Source organism: Callospermophilus lateralis, chromosome 4, assembly GCF_048772815.1.
Source record: "Callospermophilus lateralis isolate mCalLat2 chromosome 4, mCalLat2.hap1, whole genome shotgun sequence".
Classification (NCBI taxonomy): domain Eukaryota; kingdom Metazoa; phylum Chordata; class Mammalia; order Rodentia; family Sciuridae; genus Callospermophilus; species Callospermophilus lateralis.
In genome coordinates, this window is record NC_135308.1 from 2,360,569 (window position 1) to 2,383,850 (window position 23,282).

The 23,282-nt window shown below is 48.2% G+C and overlaps 1 protein-coding gene across 1 annotated transcript in view; it reads right to left on the reverse strand.

Moving 5' to 3' along the window:
- The window catches only part of Csmd1 (CUB and Sushi multiple domains 1), a 1,328,246-nt gene that overhangs the window by 135,855 nt on the left and 1,169,109 nt on the right, over positions 1-23,282 (reverse strand). Inside the window, exons 38-40 of the mRNA XM_077109222.1 lie at positions 15,654-15,772; positions 12,523-12,592; positions 8,391-8,507 (exon numbers count right to left, since the gene is read on the reverse strand). Of these exons, the coding sequence (XP_076965337.1) occupies positions 8,391-8,507; positions 12,523-12,592; positions 15,654-15,772 (306 nt within the window). The remainder of the gene's footprint in view (positions 1-8,390; positions 8,508-12,522; positions 12,593-15,653; positions 15,773-23,282) is intronic.

Sequence of the window (23,282 nt, forward strand, 5' to 3'; positions counted from 1 at the left end):
GGACGACTTCAGGAAGAGGCTGGAGAGGTGGCCGCAGAAGAGAAGGAGACCCCCAGCTCCGTTCAGAAGGAGTGACTGGATTCCTGCTCCGGGCCCTGGTCTGTACAGGTCACACCTGAGGAGCCCGGCTGGGACAGCCCTCTGCAGTGGTCTTGGCCATCTAACGTCCTCTGCTGTGCACAACCAAGACAAAGGAACTCTTTAGCCTTAAAACATTTCCCTAGATGTTTGTAAACGCCAAATCTTGCTCTTGGCTGAACTGCAGCCGCCAATGAACATTTTCCCCCTAAATTTTAGCAAATGCATTTGGTCAAAAGAAGTTGAGAGGCAGGTAAATACCCAGAAGTCTGTGCTGTTCCCCACCCTGTGTGGCAGCTCAGCCAGATGGGACCCCTCAGCAGGCCGCAGGCCAGCATCCAACTTGCTTCCTTAGGACTGCTCAGCTGAGCAGCTTCCTCTGGGGAGTAGAAATGCACTTTGTTACTAATGAGTGAACATGTGAAGAGCCCTGAGGGGAGAGAGAGGGTGTGTGTGTGAGTGTGCGTGGAGTGAGTGTGTGAGTCTGAGTGTGTATGAGTGTGTGAGTGTGTGCGTGAGCGAGTGTGTAGGTGTGTGTGAGAGTGTGTGTATGAGTGTGAGAGTGTGTGTGAGTGTTTATGTTTGAGTGTTAGTGTATGTATGTGTAAGTGTGTATGTGACTGTGTAAATGTGAGTGTGAGAGTGTGTGTGAGAGTGAGTGTGCGTGGGTGTGTGTGAGAGTGTGTATGAGTGTATGTGTGTGAGAGTGTGTGTGAGTGTGTGTATGTGTGTGTGAGTGTGTGTGAATGTCAGTGTGTGTGTGTGTGAGAGTGTGTGTATGAGTGTGAGAGTGTGTGTGTTTATGTGTGAGTGTGTGTTAGTGTGAGAGTGTGTGTGAGTGCGTATGTGTGTATGTAGTGTGTGTGTGAATGAGAGTGTGTGTATGAGTGTGAGAGTGAGTGTGTTTATGTGTTAGTGTGTGATTATGTGTGTGTGTATGTGTGTGTGTAGTGTGAGTGTGTGTGAATAAGTGTATGTGTGAGAGTGAGTGAGTGTGTGTGTGTGAGTGTGTGTGAGTGTTTATGTGTGAGTGTGTGTTAGTGTGTGTTAGTATGTGAGTGTGTATGTGTGTATGTAGTGTGAGTGTGTGTGTGAATGAGAGTGTGTTTGTATGTGAGAGTGAGTGAGTGTGTGTGGGTGTGTGTGAGAGTGTGTGAGTGTGAGTGTGTGTTAGTGTGTGAGTATGTGTGAGTGTGTGTGTATGTAGTGTGAGTGTGTGTGTGAATGAGAGTGTGTGTATGTAGTGTGAGTGTGTGTGTGAATGAGAGTGTGTTTGTGTGTGAGTGAGTGAGTGTGTGTGGGTGTGTGTGAGAGTGTGTGTATGAGTATATGTGTGTGAGAGTGTGTGTGTGAGTGTGAGTGTGTGAGTGTGTGTGAATGTGCGTGAGTGTGCTCTTCAGGATACTGACACAGCTGAGCGATTCCTCAGTGGCCATCACAGCTCTCACGGCAGGTGAAGCAGGGAGACAGAGAAGAGCAACCAGAAGCCATCCACAGAGCCGCAGCCATGAGAAAGCGGGAAGCAAGGGCCAGAGTAGGCCACTGAAGACCAACCAACAAGGGGATGGCAAGAATGTGCTCCTCTGAGGGCGTGACAAGGGCGGCACCCCACCCAGACACATTTTGAAACCTGTGGAATGACACAGTCAAGAAAGGAATGAAGGACAATCCGAGCGAGCAAGGGTAGGAACACGGAAGTCGGCAGCGTCTCCTGTGTAGGATACAGTGCAAGTGGCTTTTTACTCACTTGGAATTAAATATGAAATGGAAATGGAATTATGACAATTATAATATCGTGTACAAAATTACCATTTTAAGCAGGATAAAGTATCCAGACACATCACACCACCTAATACCCATCAGGAACTAGAAGGTGGCCCAGCTCTAATCGGGTTTAAAGTAGAATCATTCTGCTATCTAAGTTTCAGCAAATTGCATCCAGTTTGACATCACAGAGCCTGACTGAAGGGATTAGAATGAGCCCGGCCTCGTTATCCTTCATTATCTCGCAGAGTGACTTAAAACTATGTTATTACAACAAGAAAGCCAGTCCCAACGCCAGTCTGCAGTGAGATTTACACAACACATTTTCATATGGTAGTTACATTTTGGAAATTGAGTGCCAACAGAGTCACCTGCTCAAAGGACTTTTGCCTCTGGGCTTTGACAGACCCTTGAATAGTCATGTGACCATGACTTCAGAGTCAGACCTTCATTTTTAGTTGACAGAAGCTATGAATATTAACTGCCCTGCCTGGGTCCTCTGTGGGTTTGGCACACCTCCTCCAGACTTCTATCCTTCCCTGCGGTACCGGAAGATCCTCAGGCCTGGGGCGGTGTTTTGTGCAACCTTAGTACAGTGATTTTGAAAAATGAAAGACCAAGATTAAAAAAAAAAGAAAAAGAAAAGAAACTTAGTGACATTTCTGTCAACTGTGCCTCTAGACATTTTTAAGAAAATAAGAGCAGAAGTTCATAGTTGGTTCAACTTCACCAACGCAACACACAACTGCAGCCTAAGTTTGTAAAAAGAAAAGAAAAATTGCACAAGACGGCGGAATTTGGCTCTGCTACCACAGATCTTAACAGGTGGATGAGGCCGCTCGGGGTCAGGCCATAGCCACTTCAAAGCGCCCAGAGGAGGGCACTGTATTCTGCCCTTTTTAATGAAAACAGGGTGCAGGGACATCTTTGCAACCTGTGAAAGTTCATGCCACTAGTAATTGACAAAGCGAAGATTTCCACTCTCTAAACCCCCAAACCAAATCAGGAGCAACCAGCACATGAGCTGCCCATCCATCAGGTCCCTGGGTGGACTGGAGAGCCTTTCCCGTCACCCTGAGGCAGCACGGAAGGGGCTGGCACCAGAGGAGAGTAGAGGGAGGGTGGAGAGCTTCTGCCACCCCCCATCACTCTCACTGTCCATCAGTGTTGGCTGGTGCTGGCCCGGGGCGGCTGGGGTGGGCTTGAGGCTGACAGTCACTCCACCCCCACACCCATGAGGTCCCCACAGGGGACAGCAGCTGGTGCGTCGTCCCTGGAGTCACTCATGAGGACCAGGAGAGCAGTCACAGCTGAAGCCTGGCCACCCCAGCCAGATGCAGGAGCACGGCCCACTGCAGAGGTGGAGGAACAGAGACGACACCTAGGAACAGTCCAGAGGACAGAGACGTCCTGAATGAGTCACCTTGAAGTCTCCATGTCTCCGGCTCTCGTGATGTGATACCCCACCTTGAATTCCAACCTGCCAAAGTCCAGTGGTGACAATGTCCTCACCAAGCCAATTTATACTAAATAAGCAAAACTGGAAAGACTCTTATGAACATCCTGGGTCATTGCTCATCTTGTTTAGAGGACACGTGCTCTTTCAATGTATGTTGGAGAAACGCTTCCTGCAGTCGGTGCTTTGTGGAAGCCTGGCAGTCTCCGCTTCCCTGGGGCTGAGTGGCATTGCCTGTCACCTGCACGCCTCTCCTGGTAAGGGGGGAGGAGTCTTTCCGCTCTTATTTTCCACCTTGATGACCAGGATACCCTAGCAGCAGAGTTTCCACCTGGATATTTAATGTGACAACAGCAGAAATACCCATCCAGCTTCCCATTCTCCCTGCTGGTCCCATTGGGAGATCTGGGCCCTTTCTCAAGTTTTAATTACAGGGAATGTTCCAGGACCCTCCTGCAGTGTGGATGCCAATAGGAAACCATGTAGGAGGTCCAAGAGGGAGAACGTGTGGTTGAAGGCATCGTGGCCATGTGAGATGCGTTCCCAGTCTTCTCACAGGAAACTTTTGGAGAGTTTGAGCATAGGCTTTGACCCCAAATTTATGGTTCAAAATTCCCAGGGGAGATCTGATGTTTGCTCATGGTTTGGGGGATTCTGGGAAGAACCTATTGCCAAAAATAGGGTGAGCCAGAGAGAAAGAACAGGTGTGCTGGCAGGGCGTGTGGAACTCGGAGCGCAAGAGTTTCCGGTCACAAAGCTCAGGCACAATGGAAAGAAAGGGAGTCACGTTTCTCACAGTCGGTAAACACTGGAAAATCACCCACCAAGGCGAAGCCACTGCAAACACTTGCCATAGCCAGGGTCTCTGCCCGGGGAGGGCTTGGTCCTCGTGTTCCTCTACCACAGTGGCCTCCTGAGGAAGCCCTTGGTCACGACGCAGCTGCCCAACCCGCGGGGCTACTCAGCAGCCCTCTTCCACGTCCAACAGCCCACGTGGCCCACAGCACTTCCCCCTCAGTGCGCTGAGTCACCCGGCCAGGTCCTCCGGCCACGACACCGGCTCCAGGGCTCTCTGCTGAGCAAGTGACCCCCACCTGGCCTTTCCACACTCCTGTACACATTCTCCAGGGAAAAGCTTAGCCAAAAGAAGACAGGAAATAACTAAAATGAGAGCTGAAATCAATGCAATTGAAACAAACAAAACCATTAAAAAATACACAAAATAAAAAGTTTGTTCTTTCAAAAAATAAATAAAATTGATAAACCCTTAGCCAACATAACCGGGAAAAGAGGGGGAAAAACTCAAATTAATAAAATTTGTGATGAAAAAGGAAATATCACCACAGACAGTATTGAAATACAGACAGTAACCAGAAACTATTCTGAAAATGTCTACTCCAAAAAAATAGACAATCTTGAAGAGGTCGACACATTGTTAGAGACACGTGAGCTACCCAGATCAAATCGGGAGGACACACACCATCAGAAGCCTGCCAACAAGGAAAGCCCAGGACCAGATGGACTCGCAGCAGAGTTCTTCCAGACCTCCAAAGAACTCCACTGATCCTCCTCAAAGTATTCCATGAAATAGAAAAGGTGGGAGCCCTTCCAAACTCATTCTATGGAGCTAGTATCATTCTGATACTAAAACCACACAGAGACACATCAAGGAAAGAAAACTTCAGACTAATATCCCTGATGAACATAGATGCAAAAACCTCAATGAAATACTGGCAAAGTGCATAAGAAAACATATTAAAATGGTAGTTCACCATGATGAAGTGGGGTTCATTTCCAGGATGTAAGGTTGATTCACATATGGAAATCAATAAATCGATAAACGTGATTCATCACATCAATAGACTTAAAGACAAGAATCATATGATCATCTCAACAGATGCAGAAAAAGATTTGACAAAATACAGCACCCCCTTATGTTCAAAACACTAGGAAAACTAGGGAAAGTGGGAACATACCTCAACATCGTAAAAGCTGTAAACATTAAACTCAAGGCCAGCATTATTCTAAATGGAGGAAAATTGAAAGCAATTCCTCTGAAAACTGGAACAAGACATATAAAAACATGCCCTCTATGGCCACTCCTATTCAACATGGTCATTGGAACCCTAGTCAGAGCATTATGCAGGAGAAATAAATTAAAGACAGATAAGTAGGAAAAGAAGAGCTCAAACTATCCCTATTTGCTGATGATATAATTCTATATTTAGAAGACCCCAAAATTCCACCAGAAAGCTTCTAGAACTCGTAAGTGAATTCATTAAGGTAGCAGGATATAAAATTAATACCCATAAATCAGTGGTGTTCCTATATCAATGGTAAATCAACTGAATGAGATTTAGGAAAACTACCCAATTCACAAAAGACTCAAAAATATATACATATTTGGGAATCAATCTAATAAAAGAGGTAAAAGACCTCTATAATGAAAACTACAGAACACTAGAGAAAGAAATGAAAAAGACCTTAGAAGATGGACAGGTCTCCCATGCTCTTGGATAGAGTTAACGTTGTCAAAATGGCCATACTACCAGAGGTGCTATGTACATTTAATGCAGTTCCTATTGAAATCCCTATGACATTCTTTATAGAACTAGAAAGAGCAATCATGAAATTCATTTGGAAAAATAACAGGCCCGGAATAGACAAAATCCTCATTAAGAAAAGTGAAGCAGGAGACATAATCATACCAGAGTGATTACTATACTACAAAGCCATATAACAAAAACAGCGTGATATTGGCACCCAAACAGACATGTAGACCAGTGGTGCAGAATAGAGGACACAGAGACCAATCCACATAAACGCAGTTATCTCATACTAGACAAAGGTGCCATAAAGAGACCTTGGAGAAAAGAGGCCTCTCAACAAATGGTGCTGGGAAAACTGGAAATCCACATGCAGAAAAATGGAACTAAACCCCTGACTCTCACCCTGCACAAAACTTAACTCACAGTGGATCAAGGACCTAGGAATTAGACCAGAGACCCTTCATCATGTCGGCTTAGGATCTGAATTCCTCAATAAAACTCCTAAAGCACAAGAGATAAAAACAAGAATCAATAAATGGGATAGAATCACTAAAAAGCCTCTTCATAGCAAAGGAAACAATCAAGAATGTGGAAAGAGAGGCTCCAGAATGGGAGGAAGACTTTACCCCCTGCCACCAGATAGAGCACTAACCTCCAGGACACATAAAGAACTCAGAAAACTTAAGGCCAAAAAACAAATAAGTGGGCTAAGGAACTGAACAGACACTTCACAGAAGAAGAAATATAGGTGGTCAACAAACATATGAAAAAGTGTTCAACTTCTCTAGCAATTAGAAAAATGAAAACTAAAAATACACTGAGATTTCAGCTCACTCCAGTCAGAATGACAGTTATCAAGAATGCAAGTATGAAGTGTGGGCAAGGGTGTGGGGGAAAGGCACCTCATACACTGCTGATGGGACTGCAAAGTGGTGCCAACACTCTGGAAAGCAGTATGGAGATTCCTCAGAAAACCAGCTATCCCACTCCTCGGTGTATACCCAGAGGACTTAAGACCAGCATACTCCAGTGACACAGCCACATCAATGTTTGTAGCACTCAATTCACAATAGCTAAGCTATGGAACCAATCTAGCTACCCTTCAACAGCTGAATGGATAAAGAGAATGTGGCATGTATACAAAATGGAATATTAGTCAGTCATAAAAAAGAATGAGTTTATGACTTTTGCTGGTAAATGGATGGAACTGGAGACTATCGTGTTAAATGAAATAAGCTAATCCCTAAAAACCAAGGGCTGAATGTTCTCTCTGATATGCAGATACTAACACACAATAAGGGTGGGGAGAATAGAAGTTCACTGGATTAGACAAAGGGGAATCAAGGGAAGGGAGGGGGCAGGAAAAGGAAAGACAGTGGAATTAATCAGACATAACTTTCCTATGTTCCTACATGAACACATGACCAGTGAAACTTCACATCATGGGCAACTGTAAGGTGCGAAGTTATTTTCCATGTAGATAGGATATGTCAAAATACACTCTACTGACATGTGTATCTAGAGAAAACAAATTAAAATGTTTCACAAACTTAATCAAAACCACAACCTCCTTTTGGAGCAATGATTTCCATTTATGTGTCTATTCATTTCTCAATCAACTACTAGTACCCAAGTTCCCATGTCCCAGGACATGCCCTGGGGACCCACCTCGTGCCCCTGCGGCATGCTCTGGAGAGGACCAAGGGTGGACTAAAGAGGGGAGGGAGCCAGGGAGCGACGGAGACAGGCTGGCCAGAAGGCCCAGGTCTCACCAAGGCCAAGCGTGCCCAAGACAGGCCAGAGTAAGTATCAGTGTTCACAACCATCAAAACTATGAATTATTTAAAGGTAAAACCTGAGGATTAATAGCTGAATGTTAAAAGATTTTAATAAACCTATAATCAATATAATATATAATAAAAAACTAATAATGCAATACTCTCTTTTCAAGTTTAAGTTCTATATATTCTTTTTCTTTCTTTTTTTTTTTGGTATCATATCTCTGGGGCACTTAAGTACGGTCCACGTCCCCAGCCCTTTTCTGTACTGTATATAGAGACAAGGTCTCACTGAGCTGCTTAGTGCCTCACCAACTTGATGAGGCTGGCTTTGAACTCATGATCCTCCTGCCTCAGCCTCCTGAGTTGCTGGGATTACAGATGTGCACCACTGTGCCCGGCTAAATTTTATGTATTCTGTTTAAAATGTGCCACAACCTGAAGAACGTCTTCAAAATTGTTCAAAAGAAACAGTGACCACGACTGAACCACAGAGACAGACTGGAGTAGGTGGGGTTATAAATGCAGAGGTGGCCACCGCAGGAGGGCGCACGCGGCCCCCTGCCGACCTCGTCATTACCCGGCTGATCTAATTCTCACCAAGAGTCCTCGGGCGATTTTTCAAACAACTTCCTGTTCTCCAGCTCTCCTGCCAAAGTTTTGCTGAGCCCTGACCCACTTTCAGTTTATGATGTCATGTGACAGGACAGGGCACATTTGTGCCAGCCTGCTTCTGCAGAAGAGGAGTGGGTCGTGGTCACTCACCATAGCCGATGGGCAGGGAGATCTTCCAGGTGCAGTCCAGGTTGTTGGGGTAGGAGCCGGGGAAGCCGGGGCTCAGGATCACCCCGCCCAGGCTGGTCAGCGTGCCTCCACAGGTGGCTGTAAAGGGGACGACAGCCGTGAGTCTCAGGGAAGCCACTCCCCACGAGTGCCACATGCCACAGCTCTGTTTGACCTGCCGGGAAGAGTGGCCTGCGGAGCTGAAGCAGCCGGGTTCTGCTGGGAACGCAGCGCCGGCCTCAGCTGCTGGGGCTCAGCTGCAGGTGCACGGCGCACCTTGGAGGACCAAGACTGTCTTCCAGGATGCGCCTCCTGGCCTCGTGAAGGTCATCCCTCAGTGGGGTGCGTGTCAGCAGGCATGGAGGTGGCTGTGGCTCCTCAGCTACGGCTCAGGGGTGGCCTCAGTCACTGTGCATCACTAGCTGCGTGGGGCCTGCTGTGCTGGGACAAAGGAGCCCCGCCCTGTCCCAGCCACCATCACCACCCTCAGCACAGCCCTGAAGCCTGCAGCGAAGATTTCCCCATCTGATGGACCACGAAGCCAAGCCTCAAGAGAGTCGGGCCAGGCCTCAAGTTCTAGCAGCCCAGCCACAGGGTTCCAGCCCTGCCCAGTCCAGGACCCGCCAGGGCACCAGCCCCCATGGCCCTCGGACTTCTTCCCGGTTGGGGACGCAGCTTGCGGCCACCACTCTCCCCAGGAAATCGGGTGTCTGTGATGGGTGTGTGCACTTGGCCTGCCCTGCTGGCTCGCATGCTCGACTACACATGTGCGATCTGCCTGTAAAGAACATGCTGACTTCACAGCACACAGGCCAGGAAGGTTGGAGCCCTGGAATCTGGCTCTTGGCCACCTGTGACCTGCTAAGTGGCAGTTTCATGTCTTTCAAACTAAAAGTGCAAACACCAGCACTGTTCTGGATGCCTCGCCTAGCCCCAGGGCCTGCAGGGTCCTGGGGTTCATCATCCAGGAGAGCAGACCCCAGAGGACAGATTGCACGTGATGAAGCAGGTGGGAGCCAGGCCTCCTGCGTCTGGAACTGCTGGAGTCAGGCTCCTGTCCTGGATCTCAAACCCTTTAAGAAATGTGATCATGGTCTGAGTCCTGACTCCAGAGAAGGCCTCGGCAACGTCCACCCATCGCGGTCCAGAGCACAGGCTCCCCACAGCCTCTCAAGGCCACTGTCCGGGGCCAGCGTCTGGGGCATGAGTCTGTGGGCTCCGCGGAGGGTGCTCTGGGGGAGCAGCCTCCCTCCCCTGAGGGCCTCTCCAGTTCCAGCAACAGGGAGGCCATACATGAAAAGGGACAGACTGATGCCAGAAACAGGAAGGCAAGTGCTCATGGGTGACGTGTCTTCCAGACCCACTTGACTCCAGGTGCGATGGAGATGAAGCCTGGTGATCCCCCAAGACAACACCCTCTGAGCTGGGGAGGACAGGGCCGCGCGCGAGCATCTGGCTCACAGCCCGGGTGTCACGCTCAGCACCGAGGCCTGGGTGGAACACAGGCCAGGTCCTAGTGTGGGGGTCGCTGTGGGGCCCAGAGGCTGGGGCCGTCTCCTGTTGAGTGGGAAATTGCCAGCTACTTGGCAAAAGCTGTGATGCTCTTTCTCTTGCTGCCTGTTGGAAACTAGAAGCCAACGAGGAGCGTAAAACAGAGTTCCAGGCCCTGGCCAGTCCCCGCTTCCTGCCATCTGAGAGCTCCACCGTGGACCAGGCTGTCTCCTGTGGGCTCAGAGGCACTGTCCAGCTGCAGTCTGCTTCTCGGCTCCCCCGTCACCTTTGGTGACCCACCTCCTGCCTGCTCTCAGCAGCCCCCCATGTCTGACCCTTGCTGTGGGTAAACAGCACACTGGGTCATTACCAAACACAGTGTTCCTAAAGGACAAGGCGATTATTTGTTAAACTAGATAGGGATCTCTGTGTCTTATTTGTGCAGGTTCCTGGTGTTTTGGTACTAAAGGCACCGGCCATGCCCTGAAGACCCCAGTGTGAGAAGCCTCCCGCCAGCTATCCTGGTGCAAACACCAGCTTGGCTGCAGAGCCCTGGCAGACTGCCTGACCTGCCCCGGGCTTGTCATGATATTCACGATGGTCAGTGTCGGTTAAGCTCTGAGAACAGCGCTGAGGAGGCCAGACCTCCGAGAACGTCTGCTGCAGAATCTTAACTAGCACCCTGATGACAAGGAGCAGGCAGGATGGTTCCCAGGAGCTAGGAAACAAACACGACCTCTCACAGACTTTGACTCTGGTGTTCTGGAGCGTGAACGGGCCTTAGATTAACGTCTGCAAACCCCCTGGGATCTCTCATGTCATCTTTGAGCTCATCGTGGGTCATGTTGACTTTTTAATGGAAACCCACTCTCCGTACCTTGTAAAGAATCACAGAAGTTGACATATTTTACTATCAGCTAATACAGAAGTCACACAAAATGAAAGGCGTGTCCATTACATTTGCTAATGTAAGTTAACTATGCAAACACAACACGTCCTGGCACCATACAGGGTGGCCACAGTGGTTTCTTACTTGACAGAGTGCCTGCTGGGAATTGATTTCATTTTGAAGCGTGAAGTGTTGAGATTGGCCTGTGTAAGGAAAAGCACTTCATGTAAAAATAAACAGGAGGCCAGGTTCTGCGTAGGGAGACAGGCCCTTGCCAGCCTTGGCCGCTCCATCCAGTGGAGCGACTGGTTCGCAGGTGGGGAGTTGGGCTGGCAGGGAAGCCTCGCAGAGAGCACCTCGCCTCACTGTGGGGCCAACACAGGCCAGTGCAGTCCTCGGTGTGCCCTGAGGCAGAGGACAGCATTGCACTGTGGCCTCTAAAGCTGTGCACTGGTCAGCACAGAGTGGACTCTGTCCCCCAAGCACCCCTGGCCAGATGAAGTTCCTGGAGGTAAGAGGCTCTGTGTGTGGCACACCTCTGACCAGCAGTGGAGGACCCTGAGGGCCAGGACAGGAGCCCACACTAGAGCACCTGCCCGGCCACCCAGGCTCGCGCTGCTCCGGCTGGAGCTGGAGTCTACTGAGGCCTACTGTGTGCTGAGCGCACAGTGAGGAGTGGGGCATGGCTCTGTCCCCAAGACCTTGGGATTGTGGGAAGGGGAAGTGAACAGTGATGTCATGACAGTCCATGGCAGTAGCCATGTCACATGCCTGTGGGGGGTGGCCCAGGAGGACACGAGGCATGTCCAGGGGGATCCTGTGTGTGTGGGGGAGAGGGGAGATCTGACGGGACGTGCCCCTCCAGACTTCAGGGGAGGACCTGGTCCCCAGTGCTGTCTCGGTGCAGTTAGAGGGACATCAAAAGTAACCTAAAAATCATGGGAACAAAATGAAAGTGTTGTAAAGAAAGACAGGGTTAGGAGCGCTAATCTCTCGTTGCCCTGGGCTCCACCGTGGCAGGCACTGCAGCGGACCAGAGAGGGGCCAGGAGGGGTCCTGAGCGAGGCCACTGTCCCTGGGGCAGACAGGGGAAGGACAGGGCGTTGGCCCTGGGGGGAGCTCCTGTGCAGGCCTGCAAGCTGCAGGGTTGCTGAGGGTCCACTTTGGCCGGGTTTGGATGTGCACAGGTCAGCATGGCTAGAAGCTGACAGGCCTCAGGGCACCAGTTCTTGCCCCTCAAACAGAGCCTGGAAGGTTTCTCCCCACAGAGGCACTGGAGTCCCCAGAGCTGATGAGCTTGCCCACAGGGTCATCCCGGCGCTGTTTCTGCCATGAAACGAGAGTGTTCTAACCCCAATCACTCATTTGTCAGTGAATTTTGTTTCTGGAAATTCAGGTTTCCTGGGATTAAAGGCCTCTGCAGAAAGTGGCTCAGACTTTCAGAACAGCTACACTCCTCATCCCCATAAACTAACGATACCGATTAATACGAAGTCAATTTGACAGATGCCTTGAGCTGGGAACCCAGCATCCCGTCCCTGTAGCCTGACCCAAAGGTGAGCTGCTGTGCTGCTGGGGCATCCTGCTAGGCCCCCACTGCATTATGTCATTATCACCATGTGACAAATGCTTTGGAGAGGTGAGGAGGTGCCCCGCGTGAGCCCCAAGGGGAGGGGGCAGCCGTGTGCCGCTCCACGCTCCGCTCCGGAGCCAGGGTTTCAAAGGGTCACCTACCTATGCACAGCGGGGACGGGTAGTTCCACCTGCGAACAGTTCCTGGCATGCAGGAAATGTGGGAGCGGCCCTGTGGAAGAAAAGAAATGACTCTCAGGGAGGGACACCGAGCATGGAAGGACGGAAGGCCTCTAGGGCAGCTAGACTTCCTTTGTCCCTTTTGTTTTAATTACACAGAGGAAAAAAAAACCACAAATCACAAAGTCTGTAGATATTGTGAATTAGTAATGAATCGAACATCTTGAATCAACGCGGAAGTCCATGGTCACTGCCCTCCTTTTCACCAAAAGCAACACCTTGCCACGTCCTTTAAAGGTGACCTTTCCCTTCAGCCCTTTCAGGATGTGTGAGGGATTACCTGAAGTGGGCAAATCATGTCTTTATTCTTCTCATCTTGATCATTTCTTGCTTACGCTCTGAGAGGTTGGAAGCAGGTGGGCAATCCTAGGAGTGACCAGGAGGGTGAAGAGTGGGCAATGCCCAGGCTGCTCATGTGCAGGTGACCTCCAGCCACCTCAGGACTTCCATTTGCCACCTGTGAGTGTGGTGGAGGTGACTGCAAAACCAGCCTTTAATTCGCAGGGAGTACTCCCAGCCACACTAGGAGCACAAGGAGCGGGGGTCACAGGCGCAGTTCCCAACCGCGAGCCCACTGCCGGGGCCAGAAACCCTTCGTACTCAATTCAGGCAAAACTTATTTCCTCCTATTTCCTGGTGTTAAAAGAAGTCGTTCCAGTAACGGGACATAATGTTTGTTTTCAAAGAAGGTATCCTGGACAATATTTTTGTTGTTGATGTTTGTGTTCTGTTTACTTATTTTGTGATCCATTAAATTATTTTAAATAAGTTACATCCTAAAATACGGATGAGCATAAAGGACTAAAGCCTTTAAAGGTATTTATTGAAGAACAGCAATGAAATAGTCATGGGTTCCCAGTCTAGGTCTTAGTCTGCTATTGATTTTAGTATGAACATTTCAAATGAGAAGTCCCAACTGAAATTTTTATGTATATAGTAGATCAAAAACAAGACCATTTCCATGTATCAATTCACTAGATTTTATCCAAATTGTTTAGAAGACCACTAAAGTAAGACTAGAGGGGACAGAGATCCTAAGTCATTCAGAGATTCAGGATTTACTCTCTGTGGGTGAGGTCTTGCTTGATCTCACTGGGTCCACAAATTAGAGACAGCTTGTGAGAACCACACAAAGAACAGTGCTTTTCATAAACAGTGAGCAATTTGTGCATGATGTGGTTCCACATATATAAGTGTGATAGTAAAATGATGTTGCAATTTAAAAAATAAAAATCTAGAATCCGCTGTTTCCACGGAAGCATGTGAAAGACAATAGCGTGCAGACGTCATGCTCCATGCTGTTTCTATGAAGAGGAAAACAGCTTAGTTTGCATTTGAAAAGCAGAGCTAACAAGCAGTGTGTCCACAGGCCTGTGTGTCCAGCAGCATATTAATCAACACATCCTGAGAAAGCCCTGTAATAAAGAGGTCTTGTTCTCCAGGGCCATAAAACATGGCTGGAGAAATAATGCTAACCAACCAGAGAGGCCCGTCCTCAACAAGCCAAAGGAGGTTGACTCTAGCAGGCTCTCAGTGTGGGTTTTCAGGGAGACTAGGGAGCAGTGAAATTTAGATCATATCAGTCGATTATAACGCAGGCCAAATGAAGGCACAAAGTGGCCTGAGGTGTAGATGAGGGTGCCTCTCTAATAAGACCAATTCTACACGTTGTCACATGAGTGCTGGAAGCTTGTCTCCAGGAGCCAGCCAGCACAGCCCTGCCGTGCATGGTGAAGGGCATGCGGGAGCTCATCTCCAGGGGCTGTACTCAGCGTCCCTTGCAGACACTGGACTGCTGCTGCCACTCTGTTGGCAGAGTCCGAGCAGTGAGTACAGCTCCCCAGGCCTGCACAGGAGAGCTGTGGCTGGCTTTTACGAAGGTAGTGCTGCATGTGGATAGGTGCTCCCAATGGCAGCAGAAGTTTCCTTGTACTGAATGAAGCCTGGGCATGTTCATGTGATGTCCTCCAGCTCCACCTGCACCCTGTGTGGCCACAGGGAGGCTGACGGGTCCTAACCTGAGGTCTTGGTCGAAACCACTCTCAGTGACACATACAGTGGGCACTGGAGCTTGCTCCCTGCTGCCACCTGATGCAGTGCACAAGACGATAACCCAACATACGTGCAGAAACTGAATTCTCCACACAGTAGCATGACATCACTGCACGTTGTCCCCAACCCTTTCTGATGCTTGTTCAGGCTGCTTTGTTCAAGTGAGGAATGAAACATGGCTAAAAGAAACATCCTTGAAAAACTATCAGCTTCACTGTTATAAACACACAGCAAAACGTACTCTATGTTCTGAATTAAAGGGAGGAGTGTAGAAAGATCAGTAGGCTTAGCCGTGTCTCCTAGACTTTGGACCATACATGTCAATAATCAATGGTTATTGCCAGCAGGGAGAATCATGTAGAGCTATGCAAAGCAACAGACACTATTTTGGGAGTAAGTTTCCCAATGATTAAAACAGAAAACGGGTAATAGAAAACAGACTATTCTCTCCATAAATTTATAAAATGTTTATAAGGAACTTTTTACAAAATTTTTTATATAAAATCTATAAAAAGTTCATAGCAAAACTTTTACTTGTTTCCTCTTTCTCAAACATTATTTAAATTTACTGAGGGTCTCAATCACCTGGCAGTAAGCTGGTATCTAATGGTGACTTAGGGAGCTAAGTCCTGGCAACATGGTACCAAAGGGAACCAGTGCAGGGCTGCACACCCACCCAGCAACTGGAGCCAAGATGGGGTTCTAAGCACACGGCGATGCTACTTTGCTCCACAGAATTTTCTCTGCATAGTTTCTAGAACAACATGTATTCTGAAATTTTAAAAAAAAAATGTGAAAAATAAATAGTGCTCTGTGATACAGAAACTATTTCCATTGATACCGTGGATTACCAACATCCAGGGCTTAATGCTTGGTTTAATTAGCTCGATTCACAAACCGAGAAAAGAAAACTAAATCAGCTCTCTGGGCTTCAGTTTCAACTGAACGGTCCGAGGGTTTCCATATTGACGTGCTGTGTCACAAGACTCAGAGAACACTACCTGCAGGGTGTACCCGGGCTCACACTGGAAGGAGAGCACATCGTTCACCAGGTACCGGTCTCCGATCCTGATGCCGTTGCTGGGGAGCGCTGGCTCTTGGCACGCAGCGAGACCCACAGCTGCAGAAACACAGAGACAGGAAGCAAGCAACTTAAGAACTTTCCTACTATCTGAAAAGAAGGGCTGTTCTTCTATTGCTCTCCTCCTGTGGAAATAAGCAAAAGCTTTAATGCTTTTCCTGGTTGTTTGACCCAAAGGACTTCAAGTAACTGAGTCGAACTGCAAGCTAAGTCTTAAACATCACTTTACTTCATTTCCACCCTGCAGCAAATCAAGGTCTTTCTTTAATAAAACGAGCACAAAACATCCCACTTCTAACAAACACATAATTTAAAATATGGTGTCCTTAGGAAATGACACCCCTGTGACATGCCAACCGGTGGCCTTGCTCTCTTGTCTTTTGTGTCTCACACATGCTTAAGGGTCCTTATGAAAACACGGAGGTGTGAATCTGGGAACTCTCTTCTCCAGGAAAAGAGAAGCTGAGAACAAAGCCTTACGTTCCTCTCCACCTAGGACTTTCTCTTTCTCACTCTTGTCTTTGACCTACAACAAGAATCTCCTGGAGGGTCTGTTTTCAGGTAGACAGGACTTCTATTTATATCCCTCAGGGTGGGATCTGACCCTAACCACAGACAAAAATCTCCTTCACTTAAGAACTCACAGCTTCAGAAACAAGTGCCCCCTATAACATAGGAATTGAGTCTATAATATCAGATAAATTAACTCTAAGCATTATTTAGCACTGATGCCCTCTCCCATTCAAAATATCATCATGAGAATAAAGAATACATTGCTATGAATATTACAGAATAAAAGTGCAGTTTTTTTGGTGAAGGGGTTAAAATTCTCATGTAGAAGAACAAGTTTTGAGGATCTAAGTGTGCAGCTCGGATGATGACGGAGGTGTTACTGGCTGGTTGCAAATAACATCTTCCACTCTTCAGTGTGTCTTGGAGAAATGGGAGAAAGATCTCTGCAGAGGAGACCAGCTCGCTGTTCTTTCCGCACCCTTGGGTTCATGCCTGGGTCTGGTTCTTAACAGGAGCATGCACAGATTTGTCAGGCTGGCTGATCCGCTCGGGCTCTGCGGCAGGCAGCTGGGCTGGGGCCGGTGGTGAGGACTGCAGCCAATTCAGGGGCAAATGCCAGTAGGAAATGGGGGAAGGGGTGCAGCTGGGGCAGCTGCTCCCTGTGCTGCCCTCCCAGGCCGCTGCCCCCGCCTGCAGGGCTGACCACAGGGTGCAGGATGCTCTGCTCTCTATTCAGAGCTCAGGTAAAATCCACGCAAGTTCAAAGATAAAATGATGATGAATTTCAAGGGGAGCAGTAGCAGCAAGCGTGGGCCCTGGCGTCCCTCCCCCGGGGCTCACTCATGGAGGGCGGGGTCTGTCTGCGGAGGCTGGGCACAGCACAGGACAGAGGAGGGGCTGCGCTGCCTCCGTCAGCAGCCAGGGCAGCGGTGGTGCTCTGATCCTCACGGAGACCTCGCAGCCAGCACCCTGCATCCCACACCACGCCAGAGCAGAGGCTGGGGTGGCCGCGTGCAGGCGGATGACCCTGCGCCTCAACATGCTCTTATCCTGACCAGAGCTGCACGCCCAGGGGTTCCACCCCAAGACCAGGTCACTTTCCCATCCCCAGAGGAACAGGGGTGGGAAGTGTCTTCGCCTCCCCCTGAGCTGGCCACCTGAGACACCTGCTGTTGAGCCGGCCGTCTGTGGCCTAGATACACAGTCTAAGCCTGGAACCTGGTGATCCCTCCTGTGAGAGGGGCAGGAGGTGCTGAGACACTTTCCTAAGGGAAACGGACGAACCCAGAAAGGGCTGTCCTCTTAAAAGCACTCAACACCATGTGCTCCACGCAGCACCGACCGAGTTTCTGATTAGAACTCAGAACACTGACAATATAACCCAGGGCGGCATCACATCTGCATCTTTTGGGACACTTCAAGTATACTCTAGACAGGACAGAGGGCAAAGAATATCAAGAACACAGAAATGCTCCAACTGAAGGGAGGAATATTTTGAAATTTAAAAAAAATGACAATTCAATATTAAATTCCAGCTACTAAATTCCATCCCTTTTACATGTATGACATAATTTGTTTTTACATACTTAGTACATTTGCTTATGTTTATGAAAAATTCCTGCATATTGATGTATACATAATCATGGTACGTTAATTTATTTTCATTTTCTCCTTCCTTAAATTTTATATCTAAGTCTAATTCATCTTCTGAAAAAAAAAAAAAGTTTGTCTATTTCTATCCCCGTAGGATTATACTAAATTTTTAAAATAAAATAATAACAAAGAATCATTTAGTTAGAGTGTACTGTGGAGTGACTCAGGAAAGATGTGGGGACCATGTTCTTTGAGATCTGGAAGAAATGATCATTCTTTGCTACCTTCTCCAGACTCACCACATGCCCCGTAGATGTTAGAACTCAGAATACTAAGAGCTAGTATTTGTAGGAAAATTGTTTAGTGATGTCATTTAACCTGTTATCACTTCACTCAGAAATTGAGTGAAAAATGGGTAAGGATGTGACAGAGCCCACAGGTCCCTTCATCTCTTGTTAAGAGCAGTAATCTGCTGCGGCCCTGGGCGCAGCTCCAGTCTCCCCAGGCCGTCCTGCCTGGGTGGGCCAGCATGGGCGCCCATCCTGCCTGGGTGGACCAACGCGGGTACAAATTCACAGTGAAAGAGTGGCAGGTGGCCTGTAAAAGCAAGACGGGGTGGCAGAGTGAAGTCACAGCAAACTGGGGCACAGAACCAGCCCCTGCTTCACAGCAAGGTGTAAACATGCTGCAGAGAGAGGGCAGCCATGCCCCCACCAACCCAGGCAGAAATCAGGACGGACGGAGGTCATGCAACTGCCAGCAACATGGGACAGCACTGAGGGACAGGCAGCCTGGGCTGAGGACAGCTGGCAGAGAGACAGGCCAGGCAGGCTGTGCTCCATCACCTGGCACTCAAAATGTGCAAGGAGGAGAGTGTGGAAGGCAGGTCTGTGAATGTGCACTGGAGGCAGGCTAGTGTGCGTCCTGCTTGCACATGTTACCCTCTGAAAGCCTGAAGGGAGAGTTCTTTAACAATCTCACTTTGGCGCCACTTTCTGGAAGAGTGACACTGCACTGGTGTCTCGTGCTGGACTGCATGGCAGAGCTGCGTAGTGACAGGGAAACCCTGCACCGTCATCTAAAGGCATTTAGGTCGTCACCAGCACAAACACAGAGACACAAACTCCAAGCCCCCCTGGAAGACCATGGGGAAGCCAAGACAGCCCTGCACCAAGGTCTCAGGAGCGGACAGCCAGGAAGGGCCAGCTGTCACGTTACCAGCAAGCGTGCCAATAGAAATGACACAGCGTGTAGTTCCGTGAAGTCACAGGCACCTGCGCCTTACGTCAGACATGAGAGAGAGTGTGCAGAACAGCAGGTTCCTTTAGAAGGTGGGTCACCGCTGCCTGATGCTGCATCTCCGAGTGCCCAGACTGCACAGGGAAGCAGCGTAGAGTGGACTCTCCCGGAATCTGAGGTCTGCAGCCTCTGCTGGGAGAGCAGCAGGATCCAGTGGGCAGGGGCCCTGTGTGCCACTGTGTTCTACAAACCCTTGTCCATAGAATATTTTCTACTCATGTCTGATGTTAAAACTTGGGCAATTTAAATATGCTGACTCATAAACTTGCAATTAAATTTAGAATGCGGCAAAAGAAGTCTTTAAACCCCATGAATCCAGCCTGTGAAAGCAAAGAATACGAAACAAAGCCATTAAAAAGATGAGTGTCCTAATTTGACCAAAAATATAGTTTAATGACTTGACCTACCACTGATCATAAAATGTGAAAGTTGTGACTCAGAATATAACAATAAGTCTCATCAGTTCTCTGGAATCTATTGCAGTCATTATACTAATCCCATTAGGCAAAATTCAGAGAATGGTTCACTTAAATCATACAAATGAAAATGATTTGGAACCACATGATAAACATGCAATTTTTATCAGATAATTAGAGCAGGATAAACAGGATCTTTCTAGAAATTAAGTACCAAAGTAACTCTGGGCGATTTTTCTCAGCAAACTATTGTCCTTATTTCTACTGAAGTTTTTAAACTTCACACATTAAAAACAAGATGGTAGCCAGGTGTAGTGGTGCATGCCTATCATCTCAGAGGCAAGCACAGGAGAGTTCCAGGACAGCCTAGCAATTAAGAAAGCCCGAAGCAACTTGGTGAGACGCTGTCTAAAAACCAAAAACAAACAAGCAAACAAAACCCAAGCAACAGCAACTAAAATTCAATATGCTGTTCTGCCTAGAGAGCTCAAAACAATAAATGTAATAACTGAAGACAGAGAAAAGCAGACCCAAGTAGAGTCAGTGCTGGAGTATTTGGCAGAAGCAAAGAAGTTACAACACATGCATGTACACACACACACGCATGCATCTGCTCCCACATGCATCTGCTCCCACATGCATCTTCAGTACATAGGTCTATCATCAAAACACCACATGAAATGCAAAAGGTTTTTCTCTAATCCAAAAAAGAAAAAGTCATGCTGACCACATTCTTTATTGTGACCACAGCTGGTTTCTGACTTAACGGGTTCAATTTCTGACCTTCTTACTTTAAGGTGGTATGAAAGCAATATACTTTCAGTGGACACTGGCTTGAAGTTTTGACTTTGATCTTTCCCTGTGTTGGTGATGTGGGGTAAGGTGATTGCTGTCATGAGGACAGGGAGGGTAGCCTCGTTCCCACCTAGCTGCACACTCCTGAGGATGCCCGCCCCAGGGCCCTGCTGCTAAGCCGTGAGGCTATGTCATCTGGTGCACCACCAGAATCTGGGATTGAGACGCTTTCAACCCATGAAGGGCTTCTTGGCTGCAGCCCACTGTAAGCAAATGAGTGCCTGTGCTAAGGAGCCATTTTTTTTTGCAGAACAGAAGTAGCTAACTATTCCTCTTTCTTTAGATTCATATAGGCTTGGTACACCCAAGAGAGCAGTGTTGCTGGTGAATTCCATACACTTATGATGTAAAGATTGCATTAAGGTTTAGGCTGTGTGCTGGGAGCCATCAGCCAAGTAGGTATGACAAATTCCTTGCCAGCTTACTCCCATGCTGTCTAGTGGAAGGACTTCTGAAAGGTGACCTTGCTCAAGGACCAGGGCAGGATCAGTGTTTAGGGTGTTCCCCCTTTAGAATAGGGCGGTTTAGCATAATAGGAGATTAGGGTGTTCCCCCTTTAGAATAGGGCGTATCCTGCTGCTGAGTTCCTCTTGAGTTCTTAGGGCCAGACAGTATATTTTGGGAGACAGAAGCCCATGCAGAGTGGATTTGGGCAGAGTAGTGGATTTGGGAGAAGGGGATTTGGGCAGAGTGTGGATTCCCCCAGAACGTGTTTGTAGACGGCCGGTGTGAGTTCGGGAATAAAGAATTGCTGTTTGAATCTACAAGCTGTGTGGAGGCTCGTGATTTGTGCCCAGCCAGAGACTGCGGCAGCTGTGCAGGAAGACAAGAGGGAAATTGCATTTCACTTAGGACGACCCCATGAGCTTGACAGAGGATGTGCCTGAGTCACAGAGACACAGACATAAACGTGTCACCCCGTATCCTCAGACTTTTATAACACATTGTTTAATGTGTCAAAAATCTCCATTACAACACAAATTTTCTGTAGAGAAAATTCATTGATAAAATAGGATCACAAGAGAAGAAAAGAAAAACAAAACCTACTGTTTTACTTGTTGTCTGAAGTTTAGAGTCTGCGGCATGTGAGGTTGTTTTGTTTGTAAACCGTTGGCAGGTCCATCACAAGTGATAAATGCTACTTCTATTTCTTCCATTTGTTAGACAGGAAGATCTCTTCAAAACCCAGGGATTGTGTCAGTGAAATGATAAAATGTGTTTGGAGGAAACTGAGTTTTTACTGTGTCCCTCTGGGGATTCAGAAACCGGAAGAGGATTTTAATGACACCAGGTAACCCTGCAGAAACGAATTCTCTTACACTTCACAATCCCAGGTTTGCAGCATTTCTTGGCTCACAGGAGCAGGGTGGTCTCTGTAACACCCCGTGAGGCCTGCTCTGCAGAACACCTGAGCAGCACTGAGCAGCCCAGGTCCCGCCGTCATGGGGAGAAAGTAGGCGGTTCATCCTGGGCCACAAACCCAGAGCCAGCATCTGCTTGCCCAGGTCTCTGGAACTGCTGCAGGTGGCGTTTGCCACCGTCACCAACAGCACAATCCTGTCCAAAGGCTGAGAGCTGGTGCTGGGCCATTGGTCAGTTTCTCTACCTAGACCACAGAGGCCCTGGATATGAAAGGTGTGGCTTATTTTCTTCTTCCTAGTGCTATGGGCTGATTGTCTGTGTCCCTCCCAAAGCCACATGTCAAACTTCTTACACCCAATGCAATGATGGCACTTGGAAGTGCAGCCTTTGCAAAGGGGGAGGCGCAGATGGCACCACGGTGTGGGGCTGACCCCATGATGGATTGGTCATACCACAAGGAGAGAGGACAGAGGTAGACTGCCCACACACGTGCCCCAGGAACGGTCGGTCACATGAGGGCACTACAAGGAATCCACCATTGAAACCCAGGAAGTAGGACCTGGCGGGAACCCAGTGTGCCAATGCCTTGACGTTGGCCGTGCAGTCCCCAGGGCTGGGATGACCGACATCTGCTGCTGGAGCCTCCCCTCTGGGGTGCGCGGTACATGAGCCAACGAGAATAGGTGCACACTCACATGCAGGATGGAAGAAAATAATCAATGATGGATGGAAAGATGATAAATTTGGTTAAAAAGAATCTCAGTCATTAGCTGAAAAACTATTTGGGCTTTGAAATAACGTATTCTCATATTTTTTGTTAATACAAAAATACTGTGAGTATTTTTTTAAGTATACTGGGATTGAACTCAGTCCTGCTCTGCCACTGAGCTGCTTCTTCAGCCTTGTTCATCTTTTACTTGGAATCAGGGTCTCTTAGAGTTGCCCAGGCTGGCCTTGAACTTGGGATCCTGACTCAGCCTCCTGGGTCACTGGGATCAGAGCCGTGCGCCGTGGTGGCAAGAAAAACAGGTTGTTCTTTGGCAACACACTTCACTTTAACAAATAAAAATGAACAGATGGACCTCCCCAGAGAAATGTTGCTGGACACACCCCTCTCCTGTGGTGGACAGTGGATTCTGTTTCACATGGGGACACAGTGCTGACGCCCACGTGCAGGGCAGGTATCATGTTTCTATGAGGGGAGTGACTCCTAGAGATACAGCTGTGTCATCCTCTTAGCAAACACTTACTCAGGACAAATTCCAGTAGCTCATCGTTCCACTTAAAATGTACAGAGAGACATGTGGTTCAGGAAACGAAGATCATCGGATCTAGTGAGAATTTTCACATGTCAAACACTATGCGTAAATTTTTCCTCAATTATACAAACAACAAATCTGACCATGCAGCATTGACTGTCATTTCTAGGGTTTCTGAGTGAAAGGCCCATTGTGTGTTTGAAATGATGACAAACCTTTGGGGGTTTTTAAAAGTGTTTTTAAGTGTTTTAA